The 25,547-nt window shown below is 41.8% G+C and overlaps 3 protein-coding genes across 3 annotated transcripts in view; 2 read left to right on the forward strand and 1 right to left on the reverse strand.

Annotated features, from left to right (window-relative positions):
* The window catches only part of Fili (Fish-lips), a 96,579-nt gene extending 81,456 nt beyond the window's left edge, over positions 1 to 15,123 (reverse strand). The window contains exon 1 of the mRNA XM_002049703.4: positions 14,353 to 15,123. The gene's annotated coding sequence lies outside the window, so the exon portion shown is untranslated. The remainder of the gene's footprint in view (positions 1 to 14,352) is intronic.
* On the forward strand, positions 1,119 to 2,527 carry LOC6627164 (serine/threonine-protein phosphatase alpha-3 isoform). The gene has a single exon (XM_002049701.4). It carries the CDS (start codon positions 1,289 to 1,291, stop codon positions 2,366 to 2,368), a length of 1,080 nt encoding a protein of 359 aa, XP_002049737.1. The 5' UTR covers positions 1,119 to 1,288; the 3' UTR covers positions 2,369 to 2,527.
* Positions 15,124 to 22,689: 7,566 nt separating the features above from the next.
* Positions 22,690 to 25,006, forward strand: comr (cookie monster). The gene is made up of 2 exons (XM_002049699.4): positions 22,690 to 24,511; positions 24,744 to 25,006. Exon 1 carries the CDS (start codon positions 22,869 to 22,871, stop codon positions 24,486 to 24,488), a length of 1,620 nt encoding a protein of 539 aa, XP_002049735.1. The 5' UTR covers positions 22,690 to 22,868; the 3' UTR covers positions 24,489 to 24,511; positions 24,744 to 25,006.
* Positions 25,007 to 25,547: the final 541 nt, after the last annotated feature.

Genomic DNA, 25,547 nt, shown 5'->3' on the forward strand with positions numbered 1-25,547 from the left:
AAGAATAAAAAAAAAAACGACAAGAGAGAGAATAATTTGCAGTCAACATTGATTTGGCTAACCCCCTGCGGGCACGTCTATGGGCCAAGGCGTTTTACGTCAAACTAATCAGAAGAGAGAAGACTTACACACACACACACACACACACGCACATTTGTGCATTTGTTTTATTTCAGGGCCTGCATTCGCAGAATCCCAATCGTTTTAGCTGCTTGTCACACGCTCGTAAAATCAACAAAATGCAGGCGACTGTTGTGACAGTTGGCGTGACAAGGACAACAATGAAAACAACGGGACTAAGTTGCAGTTGGTAAAATGTTTAATGAGTGACAGTCCAAAGCAGAGAAATCTGCAACTGCGGTAGGTTAGAACCAGGCTGGGATTTGTCTCGCTGGAATGAAATGGAATGCCAACTAAAGAGCAGGGTGGTTCTCGTGGGTTGGGGTGGGGCTTGCATATTGTGAGACAACCCTGCTTGGGCCACCCACTCAAAATGCGTCGCCTTTTTGCATTTTGTGTCAGCTGTCAAAGCCAAAAGTGAAGTTGCCTTTGTATTTTTATGTGTGGCCTGGCGATGAGTGGGCGTGGCTTGCCTGGGCTGAGCTGGGGCTGGGGCTGGAGCTGGGGCTGGGCCTGTGCTGCCGGGCAAAGTGTCCATTATGTTGATTTGAAAAATAAAAGCAACGGATGCGAGGCCTCAAACAGAAAGTGTGGTGTTGTCGAAGGGGGGGGAGAATTTAGTTGATTGAAAGACAGTTATAAGCGTACTTGCTGCTGTGTCTATTGAATCAGAGATTTGTCATAGTGCCAAGAATGCAATGGAGAGAGGGGGGGGGGGGGGGAGAGGGGTTGAGTACTGATTTAGAAGCTGTCAATCAGATAACAAAGCCGCCCTCGGAGGCAGAAGAAGCTACTTAAATATGCACAAAAGCAAAATCCAATCGGAAACCCTATTCGAGTCGTGATTCGGGACGTAATTGTGACGTAATCAATGTGAGATAGCTGAGGAACATCTGAAAGGATGCCATCTGCGTGCATCCAGGAACTCACCTAGTATGGCAATCGAATTCGGCTTTCTATGAAATTCCACAGTAGTTTGGGTATTTTGTTTCTATTGCTAGAACTCATATAGAACTGTTATTCAAAACAAACAGATTTAACCGAACGGGCTCATCGAAATTCCAAATTGTTGCGATCCTTGGACGTGGATTTAGCTAGCAAAAACAACGAAAAGCAAAAAAATACAAACAAAAAAAAAATAAAATAAAAAAAATCAGGAGAAAGCAAAATGTCATCGTACCAGAAGCACACATCCTTCAATTTCCTGTCCAAGGATGCCGCCGTTGGCTACTGCATGAACTATATGGTGAGAAGGAGTCGAATCTCAGCGACGCCAGCCCCAGTTCCGAGCAGCGAAACCAACGATGAGCCGACGCCCAATCTGGACGACATCATAGCGCGCCTTACCGAGCAGGGCATGGGTGGCGGCAACGTGCCGCTCGAGGAGCACGAGATCAGTGAGATTTGCAGCAGGGCACGCGAGGAGCTGCTCAAGGAGCAGACGCTGCTTGAGCTGCGTGCACCCATCAATATACTGGGCGATATACACGGCCAGTTTAGCAATTTGCTGAAATACTTCAAGATGGCCGGTTTTCCGCCGGAAGCCAACTATTTGTTTCTGGGCGACTATGTCGATCGCGGCAAGCAGTCCGTGGAGACGCTCACCCTGCTGCTGGCCTACAAGGTGCGCTACCCGGACAAGATCTATCTGCTGCGCGGCAACCACGAAAGCTCCAGCGTGAACCGCATCTACGGCTTCTACGACGAGTGCAAGCGGCGCTACACGATCAAGCTCTGGCGCTCCTTTGTCGACTGCTACAACTGCATGCCGGTGGCGGCGGTGATTGAGAGCAACATATTTTGCTGCCACGGCGGCTTGAGTCCCAGCTTGTTTAGCATGGACCAGATACGGATGATAGAGCGACCCTGCGAGATACCCGAGCAGGGCTTACTCTGCGATCTGCTGTGGTCCGATCCTGATGAGAAAACCGTGGGTTGGGGGCTGAACGTGCGCGGCGTCAGCTATACCTTTGGGCCGGACATAGTCAGTTCGTTTCTTGACCGGCACGGCTTTAGCCTGATCTGTCGCGCCCATCAGGTGGTCGAGGATGGCTATGAGTTCTTTGCCAAGCGACAGCTCATCACACTCTTCTCGGCGCCCAACTACTGCGGCGAGTTCGACAATGCCGGCGCCATGATGTGCGTTGATGAGAACCTTCTGTGCACCTTTCGCATACAGAAACCTATGCCCATTCAACGCTATCAAAATATGACAATGCAAAATTTTTATAACTCAACAAACCCGTAATCATTGACTCGTATTTTCTGGACGAGACGTAACAGCTGATGCAGTCTAGAAATTAAGTGGCTTCTGGTTTGCTCAAACAGTTTGAATGCCAAATTTTGTAGTCTAGTGTTGTACAGTGTTGTACGTATTAAATAAAGAACATATACTTCTTTCCATTAAGACTGTGAACTTCAAATTTCGGCTTGAAACAAAGCTCATCACAAATCTAACAAAAATAAGTTCATTTCTCATAGTTTGTTCAATGGGATTCGAACTCGTCACAGGCCACACTACCTGTCGCCGCCTCTATAAACGAAAAAAAAGCACAGAAAACAAAACAATCGCAATCGCAATGTTGTTGATGGAATTTTGTAAAGATGCGCATGAATGCGTGCTTGTACATGTATACAGAAGTTCAGATTTGATTCATACGTTTTCAGTTTCGTATGAAAAATGTATTTAAATTGTAGCTTAAATTTGTGGGTACTTGATTTATAGGGGTTGGTAGCCATAGAATGAAAGATACTCTGTCGATATATATATATATGCTAATCAAGAAGCTATTTGTAACATTTGCCGTCTCGAGCCTTTATAATTTACGAGATTTTCTCCAATAGCTGCACTTCGATATCGATTTTTATCGATTACTTGGAAACGGGGCAATTTATCGATTATCGGAAACAAAATCGGGCACGGGGAGAACCTGCGCTTAATTCAATTTCAAGCACTGATTTTATTAAATCAAAACTACGCATTTTCAATGAAATATTTATGCTTACTTTTGTGCTTTTGAATGCAGAAATTAATTAAATAATTTGTTTTTTAAATTCTTAATTAAAAAAAACTGGCGGACTAAACTGGCGCACAATAAATTTGTATACTATTTGAATAATTTATTTTGTCAATAGCAATTAATGTTTAATGCACAATTTTTTTGCGTTGATGCATCAACAAAAATCTCATCTGGTTAACGAAATGCATGCAATTAATATTAATTTGCTAAATTATTTTCATTAATTCACACACAGACAGGCCATAAAATAAATTAAATTATTACAGGTCTAAATGAGCGTCGGATTTTACAATTTCCCGGCTAATTGCACGGGTCAGCGAAATGGTAATGACTGCAACAAATGCAACAAATGCAACACATGCAACACATGCAACACATGCAACACATAACAACAAAAGTGAGCTGGAAAGTGAGTGCAGCTAAAATAATTACTAAAATGCATTATAACACGCACATTCTATGAAGTTGGTGGAGAGGGGCAGAGCTGTAAAAAAAGGGAGGGGTGGGGGAATTAAATGACACTGCAAATTGCAAAGGGAATAATTTAATGACAGTCCATTCGGATATCTGGTCGCCCAAAGTGGCCAAAATGTTAATTTGTGTGAGTGGATGAGCACATGGATAGTGGCAAAGCCTTGAACCAAATCGCCAATGAAATATGTCGAAAGTGGAGCACTCGCTGGGGGAGCGATTACAATATGGAATCACTAATCAGCAGAGCAGCGCATCATCACATGGAAGAGCCACCCTTGACCTCCCTGCGAACCAGCAAGCCGGTCAAAAGAGTCAGAGCAAGAGTAAAGCAAACAAGACGCCGCATAAGAAGCCAGGCAATAGTTAAAGTCAATGCAAACATGAACAGAGAGCCAGCACAAGGACAGGGAGCTGTCGTGTCCTGGCGCCGGCTAACGACAACAAAAGCATATCACTGGACAGGCAGCTAAAGAAAACATGCCCAGGCAACTGTGTCCTGAACTCGAAACAAAGTCAGTGCGCATAAATTGTGCTGCATGTCCGGGGAAAGCGTGTCCGAGCAGTGGGACGGGGGGCGATAGATGCATTAGATAGACGACGACATGGTGACAGGGACATACATAAGCCGAAATATCCACAAAACTAATCTGCAGGCGAAGAAAGTGCAGGCAGGGATTTACATATTAAGCCATTTTTAATTTACGACTTGCCAAAAAAGCTGCTGCCAAAAGATACTTTCTCCACCCCCTCCACACACACACACACACATGCGCCTGGCTAAACAGCAGATAACGAACATTGGAAGAGCAGCACACAGATGGATGATAAAGGCGCCAGTCGAGCAAAGAAGGAAAGGATAACGACAGCAGTCCTGCGGAATGGGTGAAATCTTCCGCCCCCAAGCAACCCCAGCGCAGCCCTAGTCTCTGCCCGCGCCCAAAAAAAAAAATAAACTTGATTTCAAGCCTGGCCAAGCCCTTCTGCCCCGTCCAGGTTGAAACGGAAGCAGTTCGCCAACAATGACAGTAATAAAATAAAAGTAAATCCGTGCTTTGCCGGCTGTCATCTCTCTCTCTCTCTCTCTCGCTGTCTCCCGCTCTCTCGCTCTCTCGCTCTCTCGCTCTTGGCTTCTGTCAAAGTTGACATTGACGTACAAGTCTCGGAAGTGAAAACTGCGGCGTTGTTTGGGCAACTGTTTAGCTGTTTTTCATGTTGCCCGAACTTGTGGAAATGTGGCAAGAAAGTGAAAACTTTCAGAATGTTTTGAATTTCTTGTCGACTTCGTGAAAATTGTTGCTTGTCGAACACTTTCCCATTGCCAAGGTGCAGCCAAACTGAATTTTCTAACTTAAAGTCATAAAATACTTTTTACATGCCCAAAAATTGTCAAATTGTTGCATTTGAAAAATAATACATAATATTATGTTACACGTAAGTTGGAATACCTTCTGCATAATTTCTGAATATTTGGTGTTAGGTTCTCTGTAAAATAATATTCTATTTCCCTTCAAAAAGTCTGTTTAATATACAAAATAAAATGATATCCCCCTTTTGCCAATGTTAGGATTAGAGTAATGCCCAGTCTAAGCCCGTTTTCGGCAAACGCCCACAACAGGTGCGAAGACACCTTCCAGAAGTTGACTATGAAATAGCAAATAGCATGGAAGAGCCATCAATCATGGGGCTTTACATCACGGATGAGCTTTAGCCCCCGCCCCCTGTCTGTACAACTAAAAGCATAAGCTAACCTTAGTCACAGAATGCCACCCCTTTTTTTTATGGGGAATGCTACAGGCCAAGTTTCTTGCATACCCTGTAACCACAAACATCTCAGAAGGAGCTTACTCGCACTCTAGCAAATGTCAGAGTTGATATAGATAGTTATATCAGCTATTGGTACTCGTTTAATCTAAAGGAAAGGTAGATTGATATACCCTGGAATGGAAATGGAAGTTGCAATAAGTGAACAAATGAGTATACCCTGCATATTTCTGAGCAAACCAAATTGATATACTCCTAAAATTGTTGTCAACATGAACAATTACAGAGTATCTGCTTTCTTGTCATTATTTTTTTGTTAAATGCGACGGGGTTTCACACAATTCCCCACAACCCCACAAAAAGGGAAGGAAATGTTCGGTGTCTGATGATGATGAAGATGATGATGTGGATGGTTTTCTTTTTGTTGTTGTTGCGGAACTGGAATTTGTGGGGTTGTCGTCTTTTTTTAAGTTTTCTTTTCTTTGGCTTTCGGGTTCCAAGGCTCAATGTCAGCTGCGGTTTTGTCGCCAAAGAATCGCCTTTGTTCGGCGGGCGACGGTTGTCATGTGTTGCATGAACAGCTCTTTGGCGTCATGCCTCAAATGTAGCCCAATGTGGCCACACGATGTGCACATGAGCATTCGAATTTGTGTGGGTTTAATTGACTGATTACACAGAATTTACCTTAAAATTTGGGCACGAAATGGAAATGTGAAATTATGATATTAATTAAAGGATTAACATTTTATTTTTTTGCAACCCTTTTCAAAATCGCCAACTTGCGGACATTTAACTCTGACCCGGAAAGGTTATCAAAAAAAAGAAAACTCAACAACAACAACAACAACAAAATAAACACAAGTAAGAACTCTATTAAAAATATGCCCAGCAAATGATTTACAGCCTCTTTTTTGCCAGGCCAAGGACATAAGTGAAACTCATGCTGGCAACAAAAAAAAAAAAAGGGCAAACACAAAGAAAAACCTTTTATAAAAATTTGAAAATATAAAAAAAGAAACCATTTTATGATGGTAGGCAATTGTTGTGAGCACCTTTTAGGCTTGATTCTAGTTATTTTTCCTTTTTTTGAGGAAATGATAAAAAAGTGTTTAAAAATTTTGACAGGATAAGCGGGCGTTTCTTTATATGACAGTGAAAAATGATGAACTCACGGCTATGCGGCTAAATTAAGGGGATCGACGAGGGGCAGATTGGTGGTAATGATGACTTGTCGATTGTGTGAGAGAGAGAGGGAGAGAGGGAGAGAGCGAGAGTAACTAAATAGGAATTATATACCTTATGAAGCGTATGTTTCAGATAAATTTCAGTCAAAAGTGTTTGGAATATGTAAAAGTATCTACGGGAAAAGCTCAGGCTATTCGAGTTATTTCCTTCAATAGGTCAAGTGTAGATTTTCTCCAGCCATGCGCTTAGACATGATGCATATATCAGCCAACTGCATCCATTTCAGAGCTTATCAAAATATGGGCTACTTTCTCTTTTGTCATAGAACAGCTGCATAAAAAACATGATTAATCAGTAAAATAAGCAAAAACAAAATGAAAATGAAAATGGAAATGGAAATGGATGAAGCCAAAGCCACAAACAACAATAATAAACAAACTTGCAGTTATGGCTCAATAAGCCAACAAAGGCGCGTCTGTGCCTCGGCGCGATGATAAAGCATTTTCCAAAAAGAAAAACCACAAACAACAATAGCCGAGCATGATGAGCAACAACAACAACAACAACAGCAACAACAACAAGAACGAGAAAAGAGCAAATTCAGCTAACGAGTGAGAAAAAAAAACCACAAGCAAAATTGAAAAACATTTATTAGAGGGCGCACAGTGAGCACAGGGGCAGCCCGGAAGGGGGCCATGTGCACATGCGAATGTAAATGCGGAATCCCTTCCAAAGCAGAATTACTTAACTCAGGCTCAGTAGCATGCACACACACACGCAAGCGCACACACACACACATTTTGGCTACTGTCGCCGCGTCTCAGGCAATTTATGAGGGTTAATAATCGAAGCGCGATTAACCAGACAAGATAAGCGCCCAGCCAATGCCAGCTACTCCCGCTCTCTCTCTCTTTTACACTCTCTAAATCTACAGAGTCTGCCGATACTCTCCGTTATCGCCATCTCGCTTGCGCTGCTCGACGTGTGCGTTATCTTGACTCAGCGAAAATAATGTTGTTTTTTTTTTTTTTTTGTACTTCGCAGCAGCCGCTGCGTATGCGGGCGTCGCGATGCACTGGAAAAAAAGGGTGTGACCTGGAGTTGGGGTTGGCGGAGAATTTCATAGTTATTATGTATTGATTATTAAATTATGCACGAGTCGCTTTTGTGGCCGAAAATTAATATATTATGAAATATAATCAATCATATTTTTTTTTTTTGCCAAAAACTATTAAATCAAAGAGATATGACACATTATGAATTATGCTAAATTCTAGATAATATTCAAAAGTAACTAATTGAAATTTATTTTTAATATCTGTGACTCATTGGGCAGACGTGGACAAGGCTGTGACATTGATTGATGTGGCACTAAGAAAACCAATGTTGAGTAATGAAAAGAAAATAAGATCTCTGGGAAATGACTATGCGAGCATAAAGCCAACCACAAAACAATTCCTCAAAGAGTCATAAAAACAGAGTCCTTACATCAAATTTAACAATGGCCAAGATTATGTCTGCCGTACAAAGAGTTGAGCATGCTGCTCACGCTCTTCTTCTTCTGGAGTGGCGCTACCAACGCAGTTAACCAACAGTCAACAAATCAAAGAAACTGCAAATGCAAATAAGTTAAAGTCCAAGTCGGAGACCGGATTGAATTACGGGCATGATAAAAGGCAGCAGCAGCACAAGCACAAGTCTCAAAATAATCAGCATAAACGTTTTGAAAACCGCAAACTGACCAAATGAGCAGCTCGCCAATTGGCCAACTGACAAACTGACAAACTGACAAACTGACTGACTGCCAGACTGCCAGATTGGCAAACCGACAAACCGACAATCCGACTGTCCGACTGTCCGACAGTCGCTAAATGCAGTTTGGCTGGAGATTAGCGCAAGTTGATTATTTACTTTGGCTCGCAATTGGGCAGCGTGTGGGCCAAGAGGGTGCCTTGGGAGGGGGGGGGGGGGGGCAACATTATTATGTTAATGGCAACAAAATGCAGTTGCAGTTGCAGTTGCATTCGCTGCCTTGGAGTCTTGCAATTTGAACGTTGAACGTGTTGTCCATGCGGCTCGTAAATCTGCAGACACGAGCTGCAAGCAAAAGTCCTCTAGACGCGAGTGCACGACTTGCAGATACCCTGTACATAGAGTGCAAATGTCATCACTTCACTCTTACACGTACTCACATACAAAAACACACACACATTGAGTAAAGTTTTTCACTGAATAACTTCGGTCTTCAAAGTCCGATCAGCTTGAAATTTGCAATGCCTGGCAGCCAAATGGATATTATAAACAAAATCCAACTAGCTGTGTTCTTCTTCCCTCAGAATAACTTCGAAATGATGAAAAGCATATAAATACGAAAATATATATAGAACATATATGTATCTCAAATGCCATGGCTCTAGCTTTTGTAGTTGCCAAGTCCGACTAGATCCACCGAGCTCTTCGATCTGTTCCAGATAATATATCCTCCTGTCTGTCACTTCCAAAATACCCCTTTTTACCCATTTCGATACTTACAGGGTATACAAAATAAATATGCCTAGCCGCGCTGACCTCTCCAGCCCCCCCCCCCCCCCCCTCCCACCTTCCCCGTTGCATGTTGATTATTTTATTGCAATTGACAAAATGCAGGCAAATGCTGCGAAAAACTCACAACTGCGCAAAAGTCCATTGTAATTGGCCGCGACGCACAGCTGCGCTCTCTAAAACGTAGCCAAGTCATAGTTAACCTCACCTGCCCGCCTGCCCGCCTGCCCCCCTCGGCGGCAGCTTTCCCCCTACCATAAGAGCCGCAAAATTAATGTCGCAAATTAAATTGGCGAATTACTTGGCATTAATACAAGAAAAAAAAAAAAAAATGAAAACATTTTGGCCTGGCCACGATATCTACATAACTGCGAATCGATGTGAATTTCATTGGCCAAATGCTGCAAATACTTCTCAGCTCTTTGTGGAGTTTCGAGTGAGTTATTCGCGGCCATTGGGAATCAAACTGCACGTGGCCCATGGACTGCGTTTGTAAAGTCGCAGCCAACAAATAAGCCTTGTTTGCAGGAATGTGGTCTAAATGGAACAGCTCTATTGCATGTTCTCCCATGTTCCAGAATAGCTCAGCTATACATTTAGGATATTCATGGACTCTACTTTAAAGTCTTCTCAGTTTAAGAACCTAGATATAGCAAATGATATAGTCTTCCGATTGAGATAATATGTGGATCATATATGGGAAGCATAGCAAGGGATGTTAAATTATATTGCAGCCTGATCTGTCTCAATTATATAAGCTGCCTGCTAAAGAAATACAGATCGAAGAGACTAGCTTACACTCGACTAGACTGTATATAAGGATCAAGAATATATACTTTATGAGTTCGTAACACACCAGAGACAAAAAAGAAAACCCTCCCAAATGAACCAACTATATTATCTGTTTAGCTTTCTTTAGATTATGTTCTTTGAGTACAAGCAGTTCCATAAATTTTCCCATCTATCCAGCATATATCTTGGCATTTACAAATTACCTAGGCAGCACACACATGGAAAGTTGGACTGGGAAATGGTAAAGAAATTCGAATCTTAATCTCAATTATGCAAATCAAAAGTCGCACTAATTTGTTAGTTGTCGTCATCGTTGGGGGCTATTAATGAATTTACATGGCCATAAACATAAATACATAAATACACATCCAGCTACAACCTGTATATAATATATATATATATATATATGTCAATGAGAGCTTTATCTGTGGACGAGGCTGGGCATAAATTAGACAGGCGACAGGTGTAGGCAGCTGTGAGAAGATTGAGATGAAAACGTGTAGAGATGAAGATGACTTTTCTCAGATTGTGCAATCGACACACACAGCTACACACACACACACGCACACACAGATACACAGCTGACATGAAACTCGATAGGTTTACTCGGGCCCAGCATGAGTAGCAGAGTGGGAGGAGAAGATGACAGACAAGACTGTGACATACTTTGTTTAGTTTTAATGCCCAATGACACTGAAGACATCTACACCTGTGTGTGCCTGGCCTCCAGGTGTTTGTCTTGTAGTTTGTCCGCTGATAAGTCACGTCTCGTTTGTATCCGCATATTTGCCTTAAAGTTGCCTCGCTCGCTCTTGACTAATTGGCGGGCAGCTGGCAGCTGGCGACTGGCTTTAAGCTAATGCACATTAGTTTGGCCAATTAAATTGGACTCCGACTTATTTAAAACTATTATCGGCGCAAGTCAAAACCGCAGCAAACACAACCGCACAAACATGCCCCATAATCAGTTCGAACAAATCAACTTTCGAATGCAACCGCCGAAACCGACGCAACCGACGCAACCGCTGCAAACCGCCAAAGCGACCGCTCGAACCACGGCAAATGTGAATGCGACTGCGACTGTGACTGCGACTGCGACTGTGACTGTGACTGTGAATGCAGCTCCAGGCTGAAAGTTGGACAACTGCAAGAAACTACAACTGGCTAATGTGGCGGCATTTGTCACATGGCAAACGGACTACACCAATTACCATGTAAGCGGCGGTTGGTGGGCGGCAGTGGGTGGCAGTGGGTGGCATGGGCTGGAAACCAGCAGAAGAAGAAGCAGCAGCAACAGCAGGTATTTGACTACGCTGAGGCTCAAAAGTACGTCAAACTTACTTGAAACGAGGTACAGCAATTAATAGGTGGGCCGTGGTAGGTGACTACACTAAGGGCCAAAATAATTGGCACACTAACTCAACTTACTAATAGAGCAAAATAATAGTTACACTAACCTAAAGGAGGCATCGGTTGAAGATTGAGAGAAGATATTTTTCTAGATCGCAACTTTTTGTTGGCAATCTAATATTTTTCTTAAAATTCTTTGCTCCAATTAATGCGTGCAAATTCAGCTAATCATGAATACACTTGATTATTATTCATATTATTCAAGTTTTTGCTGCCTTCAGGCTTTGACTAGCATTGTTTTTTGATTATTTCGTGAATTTATGAGAATTTCGCATGTAGAGCCGGAATATTTAATGTGGCCTGCTACAACAAATTGTGGTGTGGCCTAATGTCTTCTAATTAATAATAGTAGTTAATTGTGTTCTAGGGCAACAGAGATTATATCAGTGTGATTAAAAGTCTAATTTCTATATTAATTTGTTGCTTTTTTGAAGTAATATACAGTCGAGTATTTAGATATCTGAATGCAAATAAATATGTTTAGTTTTTGTAATATTATTTTTAGTTCTCATATGGAAATTATTTAATTAAAAATGTATATATTGCATAAATAGATAGATTTGATATATTTATTATGCTATTCCGAATATAATCGAATACTTTCATTTCGTAAATAAAGGATAATAAAATATATTCGGAATGAATTGAATACTACTTTGTGTGAAATTGAGTATGCCAAACTGATATTTATCCGCAGCTAAAATCTTTAAGTAGAGAACCGGGCAGAAAGACAAGTAGCAGCTGGGAGGGTAACTAAATTTCTCTGGAATTCCACTTGCACACTTTCTCGCCCTACTACTCACTCATTGCCAGCGGAAGTGCGTGAGTCTAATGCAACCTCGTCAGTTGCACGTTGTTGTAACTCTGGTCTATTTACTAAGGCAGCCCACACAGTCGGGGGCATCTTTCAGTCGGGTTGACAGTTTGCACTTAGGCGCAGTTGTCAGTTGGACAAACAGAGCCGAAAAGTGTACTAAAAATACAAAATATCATAACATAATACTTGAGAGGTGGGTGATGTGGAAGTGTGTTACATTTGGCCTCGACCTCCAGCGAAAGGAATCTCTTTGCCGCACTCGTCCAGCTAACCCTAAGTCGTAGAGGGGAGGGGTAGCTGACAGACGGAGTGGGGGGCAAACACAGGGATAATCTGTAAGTGGAAATCTGTTTTTCCATTTGAAGTGCGCACTGTTGAAAATATTAAAAAGCAATTTCGAATCTTTCAACATTTCTGCCTCTCGGAATTTCCTTTTAATTAACCCCACTTGAGAAACTTAAGGTAAACTGCGCGGCGCAGAAGTCGACGTCGACGTCGACGTCGACGGCGGCGGCTGTTTTCCTCTATTTGTAAATATTTGTGGTAAATTTTTACACAATTTCTCGACAGCTTGACAAATGCAGCAAACACACACACACACACACACGTACAACTAATTACTTGCCACACACTTGAACTAGTTTTTCAGTTTTCCACAGCGTGAAGCAGCGGTCGGTGGAAAATTTGTATCCCTTGGACTGATGGAGGGCGGAACCTTGTCTTAGTTGCATTTTGATAGAATTAGACGCGCGCCTTGGCATCATTCGACCTGAGATCTTTAGGCTCTTCAGGATTTGGTTGGAAGACTTGAAAGTGAATCAAGCGCAAATTCTGAGACAACTTTATATAAAAAGAGCCTTCAAGGGGACGCTATTTTATTCATTTTAATGTATTAAAATGAGGCAAACTCTTGTCCTACTTTTTCATTAATTGGGCAATAAGCTAATATACATTTCTACTCAAATAAAATCTTAGAAAAAGATTTGAAGTTTGGCGCAAGGCCTTTGGGCTTGTGGCATTACACAAAACAAGAACAACTACAGTGCGACCTCGCTACACGCAACAAGCGATTTCTAAACATGCGAAAATTATAAATTGTAAAAAAAGTACAGAGCGCAATTACTCAATTTCTCTCAGTGAACTGCTTGCCGCGTACACAGAACTATTCGATTTACTTTCATCTCTTCGAGGTCGTACTGTACTTCTTTCTTCATATTTTTTCTTCATTTTCAAACAAATTTTGAAAACAATTTGGTTGCTTAAATACTTTTAAATTGCTTGAAACATTGCATTCTATTCTAAGTATTAAGCACAGACATCTTTTTATTTGAACAATTGCAATTGGAAAATTTTGGAGTTTTGAGTTCCATTTGAAATAGAGGCACGTTCGAGTGTAGCAACAACAAAGCGTCGCGTGTCAAATATTTGTACAAATGCTTCTACATGGACTGCATTTTCACGCCGCATAATTAGACAGAAAAAAAAAACAATTGATAAAAACAAGAAATTCAATTGAAATGCAACTCAGCTAAATGCAACAGCAAAAACAATTGAAACTTGGCTAGAAAAACTACAAATTTAATTAAATGCCAAACGCAACTCGTGCAACAGAAACAACAACAACAAATGACAAAGTCTGTAAAAGAACTGTTAACGACATCTGACAAGAGGCCTAAAAATGCAAATTGCATGTGGGCACACTGGCAGGGCTTATGCTTATGGAAGGGGTTTTGGTGCGGGGGATATACGGCATATGGATAGAAGAGAATGGCTTGGGATGGGAAGACATGCTATGCATATTCTAATCGGTAATCAGCCCAACGCAAGGCGTGACCCATTTGAAATTGCCGATAATGTTGCGAGGGTGGGGTAAGAGAGAGGGGCGGCACATATGAGAGGTGGGAAAGTACAGTTGGAAAAGGTGCGGACAGAGTTGCGAGACAACTGTCGAATTGTGGAACAGCTCAATAACCAGGAAATGGCAGAAAAGGAAACAATATAAGTTAAATATAATACTTAAAAAGAGATAAAATAAAGTATAAATACTTAAAAAGAGTTAATAAAGGCAGGAAAGTAAGAACGAAAAGAGAGGAAGAGCAAGAAATTGTTTTCAATTTTATAGGAATGCATTTTTTGAGAAAGAATTCAATTGGCAAAATGCTTTGAAATCTCGTTGCTTGGCAATTCCACACATTTATTTTAATCTTAATCCTAATCTTATTTTCGACTTACCTTTTTTCTGTTAAATGCAGACAATTTTCATCGCCAAATCGTTTATATTTAATTATTTAATATATGGTTGCACGCTGCGTGAATTTATCCTTTATTTATTGTACTTTTAGCTGGTCACATTATGCAGACACACACACACACACACACGCGCGCGCACATACACGCACACACATATAAATCTCGTGGGGGTTTCGCTTGAGTGTGTGTAATGAAATTCAATTAAAAATAACGCCAAAGATGATCGGCCAAAAACAATAACACGAGGAAGGCGGAAAATCACTTTTCAAATTGAAATTCAATGCACTTTGGTCACACTTTTTGTTTGCAAACCGGCGAGCAGCAAGCGTTAACCGTTTGTCGTCGACGTCAACGTTAACGTCAACGTCGGCGGCGCTGCTATTCAATCAATGCAATTCCAATTAGAAGACAAAGCCTAGCAGCGCAGTCAGCGTCACAAAAGCGCGCCGCGTCGCAAAATTCGCGCGAGTTTATGTGTTTTTTTTTTTAGGCTTTTGCGTATGACAGCAGGATATTTATTATTACTGTGCGACGTTTTTCTGGCAGTCTTCAGGCTGCTTTTTTATGACTTGCAGATTTAATGTTAACAACTTTAAAAGCCCCAACACGCGCTTTCCGCATTTGCATAGAGCACGTCTAACGTACAATTATAAATTTACGCAAAATGCTGGTAAACGACGCTGACGACGACAGAACGACGCTCCGACCACAACCGCTCGCGACGAGTTTCGCTTTACAACTGGCGCCTTCCAATTGGAAGCACCGGAGCCAGAGCCAGGCAGCGTCCACTAAGCATAAGTAGCGGCATGCGGCGCAGTGTGCGTGCGTTTGTGGGTGGCTGTATGGATGCTTCGGCTGAACGAATTGCTTTGCTTCGTGCTGCGGGCCTTCGGTTCGTTAGGAGTCGTTCGGCTCGGTTTGAGGCGAGAGAGCGTGTGAGCATAGAAATCGCCTGCGAGAAATTGAAGCGTGTTAGTTTGATAAGTAAAATAACTCTTTTTTTTTTTATAGAAAACCAACTTTTTTTTTTAATAATTAATTATTGCTTTTTGTTTAGATTTTTTTTTAATTAATTGGAATTTTGTGAATAGCCAATAAAACCCGCCAGAGTAAATATTTGAACTTGCTATAAATTCTGCTCTCTTTTTATAGCAACGCTCTTCACATGCCGGCAGACAACAAAACTCGTTTCTCAGCTGCTTCGCTCACTGGAATTGGAATTGGAAGCAAGAGAGCGTAAGAGAAAGAGCGAGCACTGCTAACAGCTGATTTTTGTTTATTTCAAACAAACTCTCTGTTGTTGTCTGTTTGGTGGCTGCGTGCGTGTGTGTGTGTGTAAGTGTGTTTGCCTGATAAGCACGTGTTTTTATTGTCGGCGTTTGTCAGTTTTTGCGCGGGTGGCGTCACTTTTAACAGCGACTGTTAACAGCTTTGCATAGCTGTTAAAAGATATCTCAATTGGCATCCGATTAGATTAGCATAACATCTTACATATTTAAACATTTGAGGGGCCTGCTACCAACTAGCTCGACAACTAATTAGCTGCGCATCCAATTAGCCGGCAATACTCATGCATAACACACGTTAAGCTCCCACCACTCAATGCCACGCCCCGTTGGCCAAGCCAAATGGCACGCGCAATCGTTGAAATCAGCCGCACAATCAATTAAAATTGAATTTGCTTGGCCAGACAAAAGTATTTGAAACATTTTGGCGCACAGATAATAAAACATAATGGACATGCAACAGCGTCAAATGCTCGACTTGGGCATACCCTGTGCTGCAAACGGCAAGAAATTCTTGTCAACGGTTGACACTCTCCGCCAGAATAAAGAGCTTAGCCTCAATGTGTTATGCAAATATGCTTTGACAACACAATTACAGGGTATTCCGCACCTATGAGCAGCGTCCGGGTCGCCTGCCTGTGCTAAATCAGCAAATGTGTCACTAGCTGCACGGGAATTCTGCTCCATGTAGAAAGAAACGCATTAATTTGGCTCGTTATGACTATTGCCACGCCCCAGCCCCCCTCCTTTCCCGCCAAGACAAGCAGCGACATGTCGCTCGGGCGTCGGGCGTCGGCGGCGACCATATGGAAATATGGAAATACATATATATACATTTGTACGCCCTGAGTAATATGCCACAAATGTCTGCAAGCAGCGGCAGTTGCTCGCAAGTGCCCCCCCGCACCGCACCGCACCCAACTCCGCCAGCAACTCCTCCCCCGTCCAGCTGCCCCTCGGCCAGCTCCACGCCGAAGCCACCGCCAGAGGCGCACGTTAAGCGAATCGTGCACACGCCCCATGACGATGATTAATTACCTTTTGGGTGCTGCTCGTTGTTGCCGCTTGCCGCTTGCCGGTTGCCGGTTGCCGGTTGTTGTTGACTTCAATGTATCTGTATCTGAATTTGTATCTGTATCTGTATCTGTTTCGGTATCTGTATCTGTAGCGAGTATCTTGCGCACATTTCACTTATGCACGCTTGAAGGAAACTGGAGGCTGGCACAGCAAATGCTTTTGGGGGCAGTTCAGTCAACGTTTCGGGGGAAACCTCAGACCGAAGCCCGCTGATGAAGTTGTATTATTCATCACAAATAATTTTCGCACTCTCGTCGGAGTCGAAGTCGGCGTCGGAGCCGACGCTAAAGCTGAAGCCGCTGCGAAGCAGTTAAATAATTGCCGAGACTCGTAGCTAATACAATATGGATACCTTAGCTTGTTTAATGGGTTGGTTTACCTTCTGGAGGGTATTATAATGCAAGGCAATAGATGATTATATAAAGTAACTATATTGATAAGTATCGACTGTGATATATCTTGATCTTAGATCTTAGTGTTAAATATGGATATGGATTGGATATGGACGTGCATTTATTATATAGCTTCTATTAAAATCGATAATCTCTGATTTCATTGCTCAATTCCGCAGGTAAGCCGAAAATACGTACTCATTTAGTTTAATGGATGATGCATTTACTCCGAAAGGGATCCGACTCCAAATGAAAGATATCGGGTTTCCCCGTTGGATTTTCAATGCACTTGCTGAACTCTTTCGCGCTCGCAGGCGGGCAAATCGATAAACTTGAAATCGAGATGCAGCCTAGTTGCTGCTCGAAAGTTGGTTGGTTGGGAAACGGGGAACGGGAGTGAAATATTTCACAGAAATTCGAAACCGCGCAGTCAATGAACCAAAACAAGGGAAAACAAAAGGCATGCGGACTCCAGCACAAACACGCATAGAAAAATAAATAGGAGTAAAAATAAATGGAAAAAAAAAAAAAAAAACGGAAATATAAGAAAATTTTCAACAATTTGACATCTGTTTCAACAATTGCGCTGCTCAAGTCGATGAGGCATGCAGCAAAAAGGACGCCACGTCACGTAGATTGACTTGTCCCCAGGAACAACAACAGAGTCGGGAGACGGGAGTCGGGAGTCGGGTATCGAAAAGGGACCCAGCGAAGGCAACTCCTTTCGTTTCTCTGTTGTTTTCCTTTCTTTGCTTTTGCCTTTCGTATTTGAAGTCTGGTTTTGTGTGCATGTGACAAATGTCAAGGGTTAATGAGATCCTTGCCCATTGAAAAGGAGTTGTGTTAATTATCTGCAACAGCGAGCGGGAGTTTTAACGCTTCATTAGGCAAAAGCATGGCGGCAAAATACTTTACAAATACTTTTCACTCTGCACATCAAGCAAGGGCGAAATCGCTTTCGCCTTTCGACTTCCAAGTTCCATTTGAGGCAAACACATTTACGTAAAACATGTTGCAGACAGTACAAAAAAAAAAAAATATCATGTTACAAGAAGTATTCTGCATTGGTCCCCTTGGGATTGGGGTATTCCTATGCAATTAGTCAGATTTAACTGAAGCAAAGGTTTAATTTGGTGCATCGAACAGATGCCACACAAATGTTGACATTTGGAGACAGTTGAAGCTTGAAACGGAACTAGTTCGTTCACGCGCTTTGAGGTTCTTTTGTGGTTCATATTCAGTTCTTGTAGATTATCATTAAATAAGAAAACAATTAACGAAGAAATTAGCAGCAACTCACCAGCAACGGCAACTCGCATACAAATACGAATAATTTATAAATTTTGAAAAATGATTCCCTGGCGATCATTGCTGAATCTTTCGCAAGAAGTGCAGTCACTAAGCGAAAGTTAATCATTTATATTAATTAGTTTTTAGCTGAGACGAGGCCTTGCAATGTCTGGCCTTAGACCAGGGACTGTCAAGTGATTGATGGATTGTCCGCTGACATTGTTCTCGGTTCGCTTTGATGACTCACAGAGACTCGGAGAGAGCTGCTGTAAGCCTGACTTTCTTGACTGACTCATGCGCTATATACAAATGTACTGAAAAAAAAAAGAAGAGAAACAAATCAGAAGCCACAACAAGCTCATAAAAATGCAATTGACAGTTCAGCTGGACTCTGTGCGCAAGCGGAAGTTTATAGGAAAGCAATTTGACAGCTGTCAAACGGTGAAAGAGCGGCAAATGCTGGGCGCGGAGAAACAAAGATCAACTCCCATACAATTTGATGGCGCTCAAACAAAATTTATTTGAAAATATGCAGCCCAACACACACGCACAGACACACACATGTCTGTACCAGGCCCAGGCCGTATAAGTAGCGCCCATAAACCATAAAAACCCATAATGTATGGCCACTTGACACGCATTAAAACGGCGCCGTTTTTCGAATTTGTTGGCTTCTCGCGGCTTTTTCGTTTCAATATAACTTGCTTGAAACATTCAAATAAGTTCAAGTATTCTTTGTAATGTAAAAGTAGAAAGTATGTAAAAAAATCAATTCTAGAGATACAAATTAAATATTTTTAATGGGAACTTGAATAATGTAAATATTTATTTAATTGAGTATTTAATTCTTTGCATTCATAAAAACATGTTATCATAATTTTTTCCGGCTTTTTGTAACTTTAGCTATTAAAGAGTATTCAATAGTCGCTGCTCTAACAATTTGCTTGCCGTTTTATTAAATTTTACGCTAGAGCGCCTTTTTTTTTTCAAAATATATTTCAAACTCTCTAAAGTTCATAGACAAAGAGCGGCATTAATGTTGGCAATTTATCAGCCGAGACGATCTGCGCTAGAGATCGAGGTATTACATAGTTAGAGGAGTCGAGCTCATAAACTTGCTGGAACTGTGTGACCAGCAGCTGTCACAGCGCAAATGTCAGTCGAAATTTAATTGATTGTCACATTTCGGTTATGGTTACACTGATAAGAGACACATGTCGCACCGCACAATACTCCAGCTCTGAGGATGCACATTCTCCAACTAAGCGTGACGACAATTGACACGAATATTACCAAGTGCTTCATGCAAAGCAAAAGGACCTCTCTAATCCGTCTGTTTATACGATCTATACTAGAGTCATTCTTAAGGAATATGATTTAACCAACTATCAACTTTTGAGGCAAAGATCTGAAGATCTACTCAGCCTTGAATCAAGAGACATCTTTACGAATAACTTAATCCATCAAACAATACGAAGTATAGAATCAATATATACTTAAGTTTTAATAATAATTTATAATGTTTGCATCTTTAGCTAACTAAAGGTTTCCCAGTCCCAAATAATAAAGGTAAAGATACGGATTGAGGTAAAACAGCACTCACTTGCAGATACTAAATCTGATTCCAAAGATTCTGATTAGGCTTAAGAGCTAACTAGATTCTGTCTAAAGGAGACAAAATACTCTAAGCTTTAATATATAGCAGCAGTTGAACAACTCCGAAAAATGATGTTTAGCCCGGGAACCCTTGCAGAGTTTTAGTTTTTACACATTAACATTAAGTTTTGGATATATCCTGGGAGTCGCACGAACTAAAAGCTCAGCTGACGTGAAGGGAAGACAAACGAACAAACGAACAAACGAACTCAGCCACAAGTGAAACAGAAAATGAAACTGAATTTTAACTCGGACTCGGACGCGTCACACGGTCGTCACATCATAAAAACTTTGCTCGTTTCCGTCATGCGGAAAAAAGAATAAAAAAAAAAATCGAGGAAAAAAGCAAAGGAAACATTGTGAAAATCACGTGCGTGTCGTACTTTTTGTCGACTTGTAAATTTATTCGTCACATTCGCCCAGTTCGCGGCTTTTATTGTGCTCTACAGTTCAAATAAAAGCGGAACATCATAACTTGGCCATAAAGCTGCGACAGACATCAAGAGGAAGCCGTCAACAGGGGCCATAAACTGCATCAAATCACAAGAATACAATATAAGCTCAATGTAATCAAATGAAACTAGTAGAGTACACAAAGGTTATATAAAAGAAAATATGCATAAATTATGCAAAAAATAATTTAAATACTCGTTTTATCTAAATTTCAAAAACGTTGCAATATTAGCATATTTTCCATCTCAAATATCTCAATTTTAGCAGAGTTTCCAAAAAGTTTATCTAAAAAGTCCAGCGTTTCCTCGCATCACATATTATTTAGAATTCAATTGTCCTCTCATTTGATTTAGTTTAATTTGTAGCTAACCATAAGGAATTGTTAATAGTGTATACAAAGTTGAGTTGTTGCGGGCAAAAACGCATGGGCATGGTCATGTCGATGTCCATGTGGGGCTGTCCATGCCCATCCAGAGCCAGCCATTCATTCAGGCAATGAACCAACATGAAGCTTGGCTATTTGCGCGGCAAACACTGCGAACGCCTCATGATTAAAGGATGTATATTAAATATTCATGTAAATGTCAATTTAAAGCTACTGTTGCCCCATCCTCCCCCTTCCCCCGACCCGTCCACTGATTGGCTACGTGCTTTGGGCACCCGAGCAGCCGAACAGCCGAACAGGGGGCAGGGGCTGCAACAACGAGCAGAGGGGCGAGTGTCAAATGTTGGCGGCCTTTTTTGTTGCTGCCCGCCGCTGTTATTATTGATATTGCGGGTGTATCCTTTTTGGGGCAGCACCCAGCCAAAGCCTCCCTTTTGAAATTTGCCGCCAGCCGAGTGCGTGCCGTCGCGATGGACTCCGAAAGGGTGCCCATGAATAACAATAGATTTATTGCAAACAATACATAAAATGCATTCAAATGGAATGAAATGTGTTTGGTTCTTTATAATATTGTATTTTGTTTATATACGCTTTGCCAAGGGTACTTTAATTTTTATCACAATATTCGATACGCATTGAAAATCTAGTTTTTAATCCCAATAATATGCATATACATATGTATCTTTATATGCGAAATTTGCATAAAAGATTTACCTGCCAAACGAATATAAGTATCTTGAATTCTTTGATTATTTGAAAGATATTTTTAGGCTTAGAATTTCGATAAACGTTGTCATAAAACGCATTATAGTTTTGCCTGGAAGAGTATTGCATATTCGGCTGCTTATTTAGTTTTTTACTTTTTCATGCTTGGTAAGCTTCAAATTTGTTTTTATTGACATATTGGGCACACGGACGGTTAAAAAGGCAACATTGCCAAGTCGTGAAAGTTCCTTAAGCAACAACAACAAAAAACAACTCGAACTATTTCATGATATAAGTATAAATATCTATCGTGTATCCCTATTTGTCTGTGCTCTATAAGAATTATATTTACGTTTCTTATAATTTCTGCCTTTTTTCTAAATTAACTTAAATAAAGATAATTTATTAATTTTTCCTTAATATTACTTATTTTGCAACTAACACCTTCCTTTTTAGCTGTGCACTTGAATCACACGACAGAGTTCTTAGAAATTTGTATGTTCCGCTTGAAACTTTTAACTTTCATATTTTTATATGTAAATATTAATAAATAAATAAAATAAATCATGATAAAAACAAAAAACTGGGCTTAAAAATCCTTTTTTTTTATATATTGATTTTGAACTGTGCAGAGCTTTCAAATTTAGCCGAAATTTAGTCCGAAAATTAGGCTTTCATTCATCTTTTGACAAACCGAATAAGTTCTCACAAAAATCTATAGAAATGAGTTTGTCAAAAAGGGCTTAACAACCATTTTGCACCTGTGTTCAACAGTTGCTGGTGAAATTTGTCAAAAGCTTTCAATTGACTAGTAACATCTCTGCTTTCTCGGCATGGGCTTTATGCTGATCATCAATCAGTCAGTCAATCAGTCGGTCAGTCTGTCAGCTTGTCAGTCAGTCAGTTACAAAAATCCATGAGCACTCAAAAGAAGAAAATAAGAATTTTTAGAGCATTTCCAAACGTTGGCAAAAGTATTGAAATTTGTAGTCTTGTCAAGTGCATTTGCCCAAATATTTGGCTGACGAGCTCGTTAAATTTTGAAAATGGGAACACATCGATTGGCCAGTTCATCGCATTGCCTTGCAACCCTTTGCAATCGTTTTCAGTGTTCGGAATTTGCTAACACTGACAGGTTGACAGGTTGAATTTTGGGGGGGCCAAAACATATACATTCGTCCTGGACAAGTGTGCGTTTAGTCCGAAAAAAGCCTTAGTAGTAGTCATTTAGAATTAACAAACCCAAAAAAGAAAATGTCGACGAGTAAGAGTAAGCGTCGAGAATGCAACAGTCCAGTTAGGGTTCTAGATAAGCAAACAGATGACCAGCAGGTGGAAGCTGTGGAGCCGAGCACAGCGGACAACACCGTACAACTAGAGTTTCTCCAGTTTCTCAAATCGCTGGACGAGGTGTCCCACGAGGTGCACCACGGCGTCAACGACTGTGCATCCATTGAAGTACAGTCCCTGCACAGCGACCTGGCCCTGTTGCCACAGCAGGGCAGTCTGACAGGTCCCAGCAATGTGCTGGTTGTGCCCGCGCATCCAGCTACAAAGCTGCAGCTGGAATCGCTGCTTAGCCACAATTTTGTCCACAAGCTACATCTGGCCGCCAGCAGTGCGCAGGTGACGTTTCTATACTGGACGGCCGATGGCCAGCAGCTACAGTTGGACTATATTGGACTGCAGGAGCATCTGGCTGGTGGCCACAGCATGTTTCGCAGCCGCAGCATATTGCAGTTCGTACGCCAGATGGTTGACGTGGGCTTCGAGCGCGTGCTGCAGGAGATCGAGGTGCTCGAGGACAGGCCTCAGTTGTACTATCAGCACACGAATTTCAAGCAGGGCCAGCCCGAGCAGCTGCTGCTCATGCCCACGCCGCAATTCGAGCAACTGGTCCCGCAGAAGTTGGGCAAGCCAAATGCCTCAAAGGGCCCCATTGAGCTGGGCACGGGCAAGGATCTGTGCTCCAGTTTTCAGAACTGCTACTCGCCGTTGCAGCTAGCGCGTTGCCGTTTTCAGACTTTGCTGCACTACCACAACGATGTGCGACTGCTTCAAGAGCGGGAACCGAATGCCGAGCAACTCCTGCCACGACGCGGACGCATCAGCAGTAGTAGACAATCGACGCAGTCGTCGTTGGTGCCCGCGCTGGCCAACAAGCACATAAATCCGCGAGACTCTGTGCTGCACTTTGAGGCTGGCCAAGTGCCCGACTATGCTGGATTCTATGGACGGGTGGAGCCGTCGCTGATCAACGAGTTCTTTGCGGAATACTTGCCGCGCTATGGCGCCAGGACCAGTGGCTACAAGGACATTGTTGTGGATGCCAGCAAGGCGAATGCGTTTCAACAGAATCTGCCCATTGGCATAGTGTACTCGGAGGATGAGGATGATCTTGGAGATCAGGACAGCCACGAGGTGACTAACATAGCCCCTGCGGGGAAACACGACGATGCGCTGGCTGGCGACGGCTTCAATCCGCCGCCAGAGGACATTGAACTCGAGCAGGTCATGCAGGAGCTGTGCGGCGTCGGTCCCGATGTAGAGGAGGACCCTGAAAAGAAAGAACCGACGCCGCTCAAGCCAAAGCTCAAGAGAAAGAAATTGGTAAGAAAATGTGCAATTACGGATACTGATTTGCAGCCGGAATCACCCCATGACGACCACGGCGAGGACTTGCTGCAGGCAGCTGCCGCAGCCGCCGCCTACATAAAGGACGAGCAGAAGAACAACACAAAGGATAACGAGCCAAATGTCAACTGCAGCACAAACGATGCTGGCAAGGATCTCAAGTGTCCAACAGCCCCAAAGAGCGTCTCCAAGCGGCGTCGCTACGATCTGCGTAACTCCAAATCGAAGCGGTCGCGTTGAGCACTCCCAAGTTTCCCCTCCAGGTGAAACCTTTTAAAGTATTTAATAAGAAACAAATTGAAAAAAAAAAAAAAAACAGCGAGAAACAAAAAGAATTGAATATCCACTCAAATGTTTAAACTAAAGCAGTTAGGATAAAAATAAAACAAGTTTAACATTTAACATTTAGTCATTAGTAAGATAGATGCCTTTTATCTATATACATATACATATATATATATATATATCTATATATATTATAATTGTTATTTTTAGTACTATATTCCCTTTGTGATACTGAACAGTTGTGATACCCAAGTGCACTCATAAAGCATTCAGAAATAAATGAACACACCCACCTAGACAATGAACCTCAAAGACATTTCGGAGCTTTCGCGGATATTAAATAATACAATAGTGTTAAAAGTAAGTCTTAAATTATATAACGTATCCATTCATGCCCAATGGATCATTACTGTGATGTTATAAACGCTCTGCACCTCAGGCGATTATAAGCGGATTGAAATTTGATATGTACCAATATGATAAAGAATCGAAATAAACAATTTTACAATGCCACGAGCAGTGCCAACACTTAGATACATGATTTAGCATCAATGAATGTGGGCGGAATGGTCTTAATTTGGGCATTATAATGCGATTTCATGCTGACCCCTTTTATGAACATAACATGGGGCTAGAAACACTAAAGCGCTTTATCGGCTTATCAGATCTCACACGCCTTCGCCTCGTAACGAGCCAGCGGTGGGGGGGCTTATCAAAACCGAAACTGTGATATCTGACCGATAATATCTTTGCATTTGCGACGAGGCACTCAGACCGGGTGCACAATCAGTGCGATGTTTACAAGTTTTATGAGAGACCACAACAACAACAACAGCGACAGGAACTACCGAACCGGCCAGCTTCAATCTGAAGCCAATTTTGAGAACCCCAAAGGCAGGTCGCCTTCAGTCGCTTTTGGTTTCGATTTCGCAAAACAAAAAATATATATAAGAACACAAAAAAAAAAAAAAACGAGAAATGTGTGTTTTAACAACGCACAGCGTGAGGCGAGAC

The sequence above is a fragment of the Drosophila virilis genome, chromosome 5, assembly GCF_030788295.1.
Source record: "Drosophila virilis strain 15010-1051.87 chromosome 5, Dvir_AGI_RSII-ME, whole genome shotgun sequence".
Lineage (NCBI taxonomy): Eukaryota > Metazoa > Arthropoda > Insecta > Diptera > Drosophilidae > Drosophila > Drosophila virilis.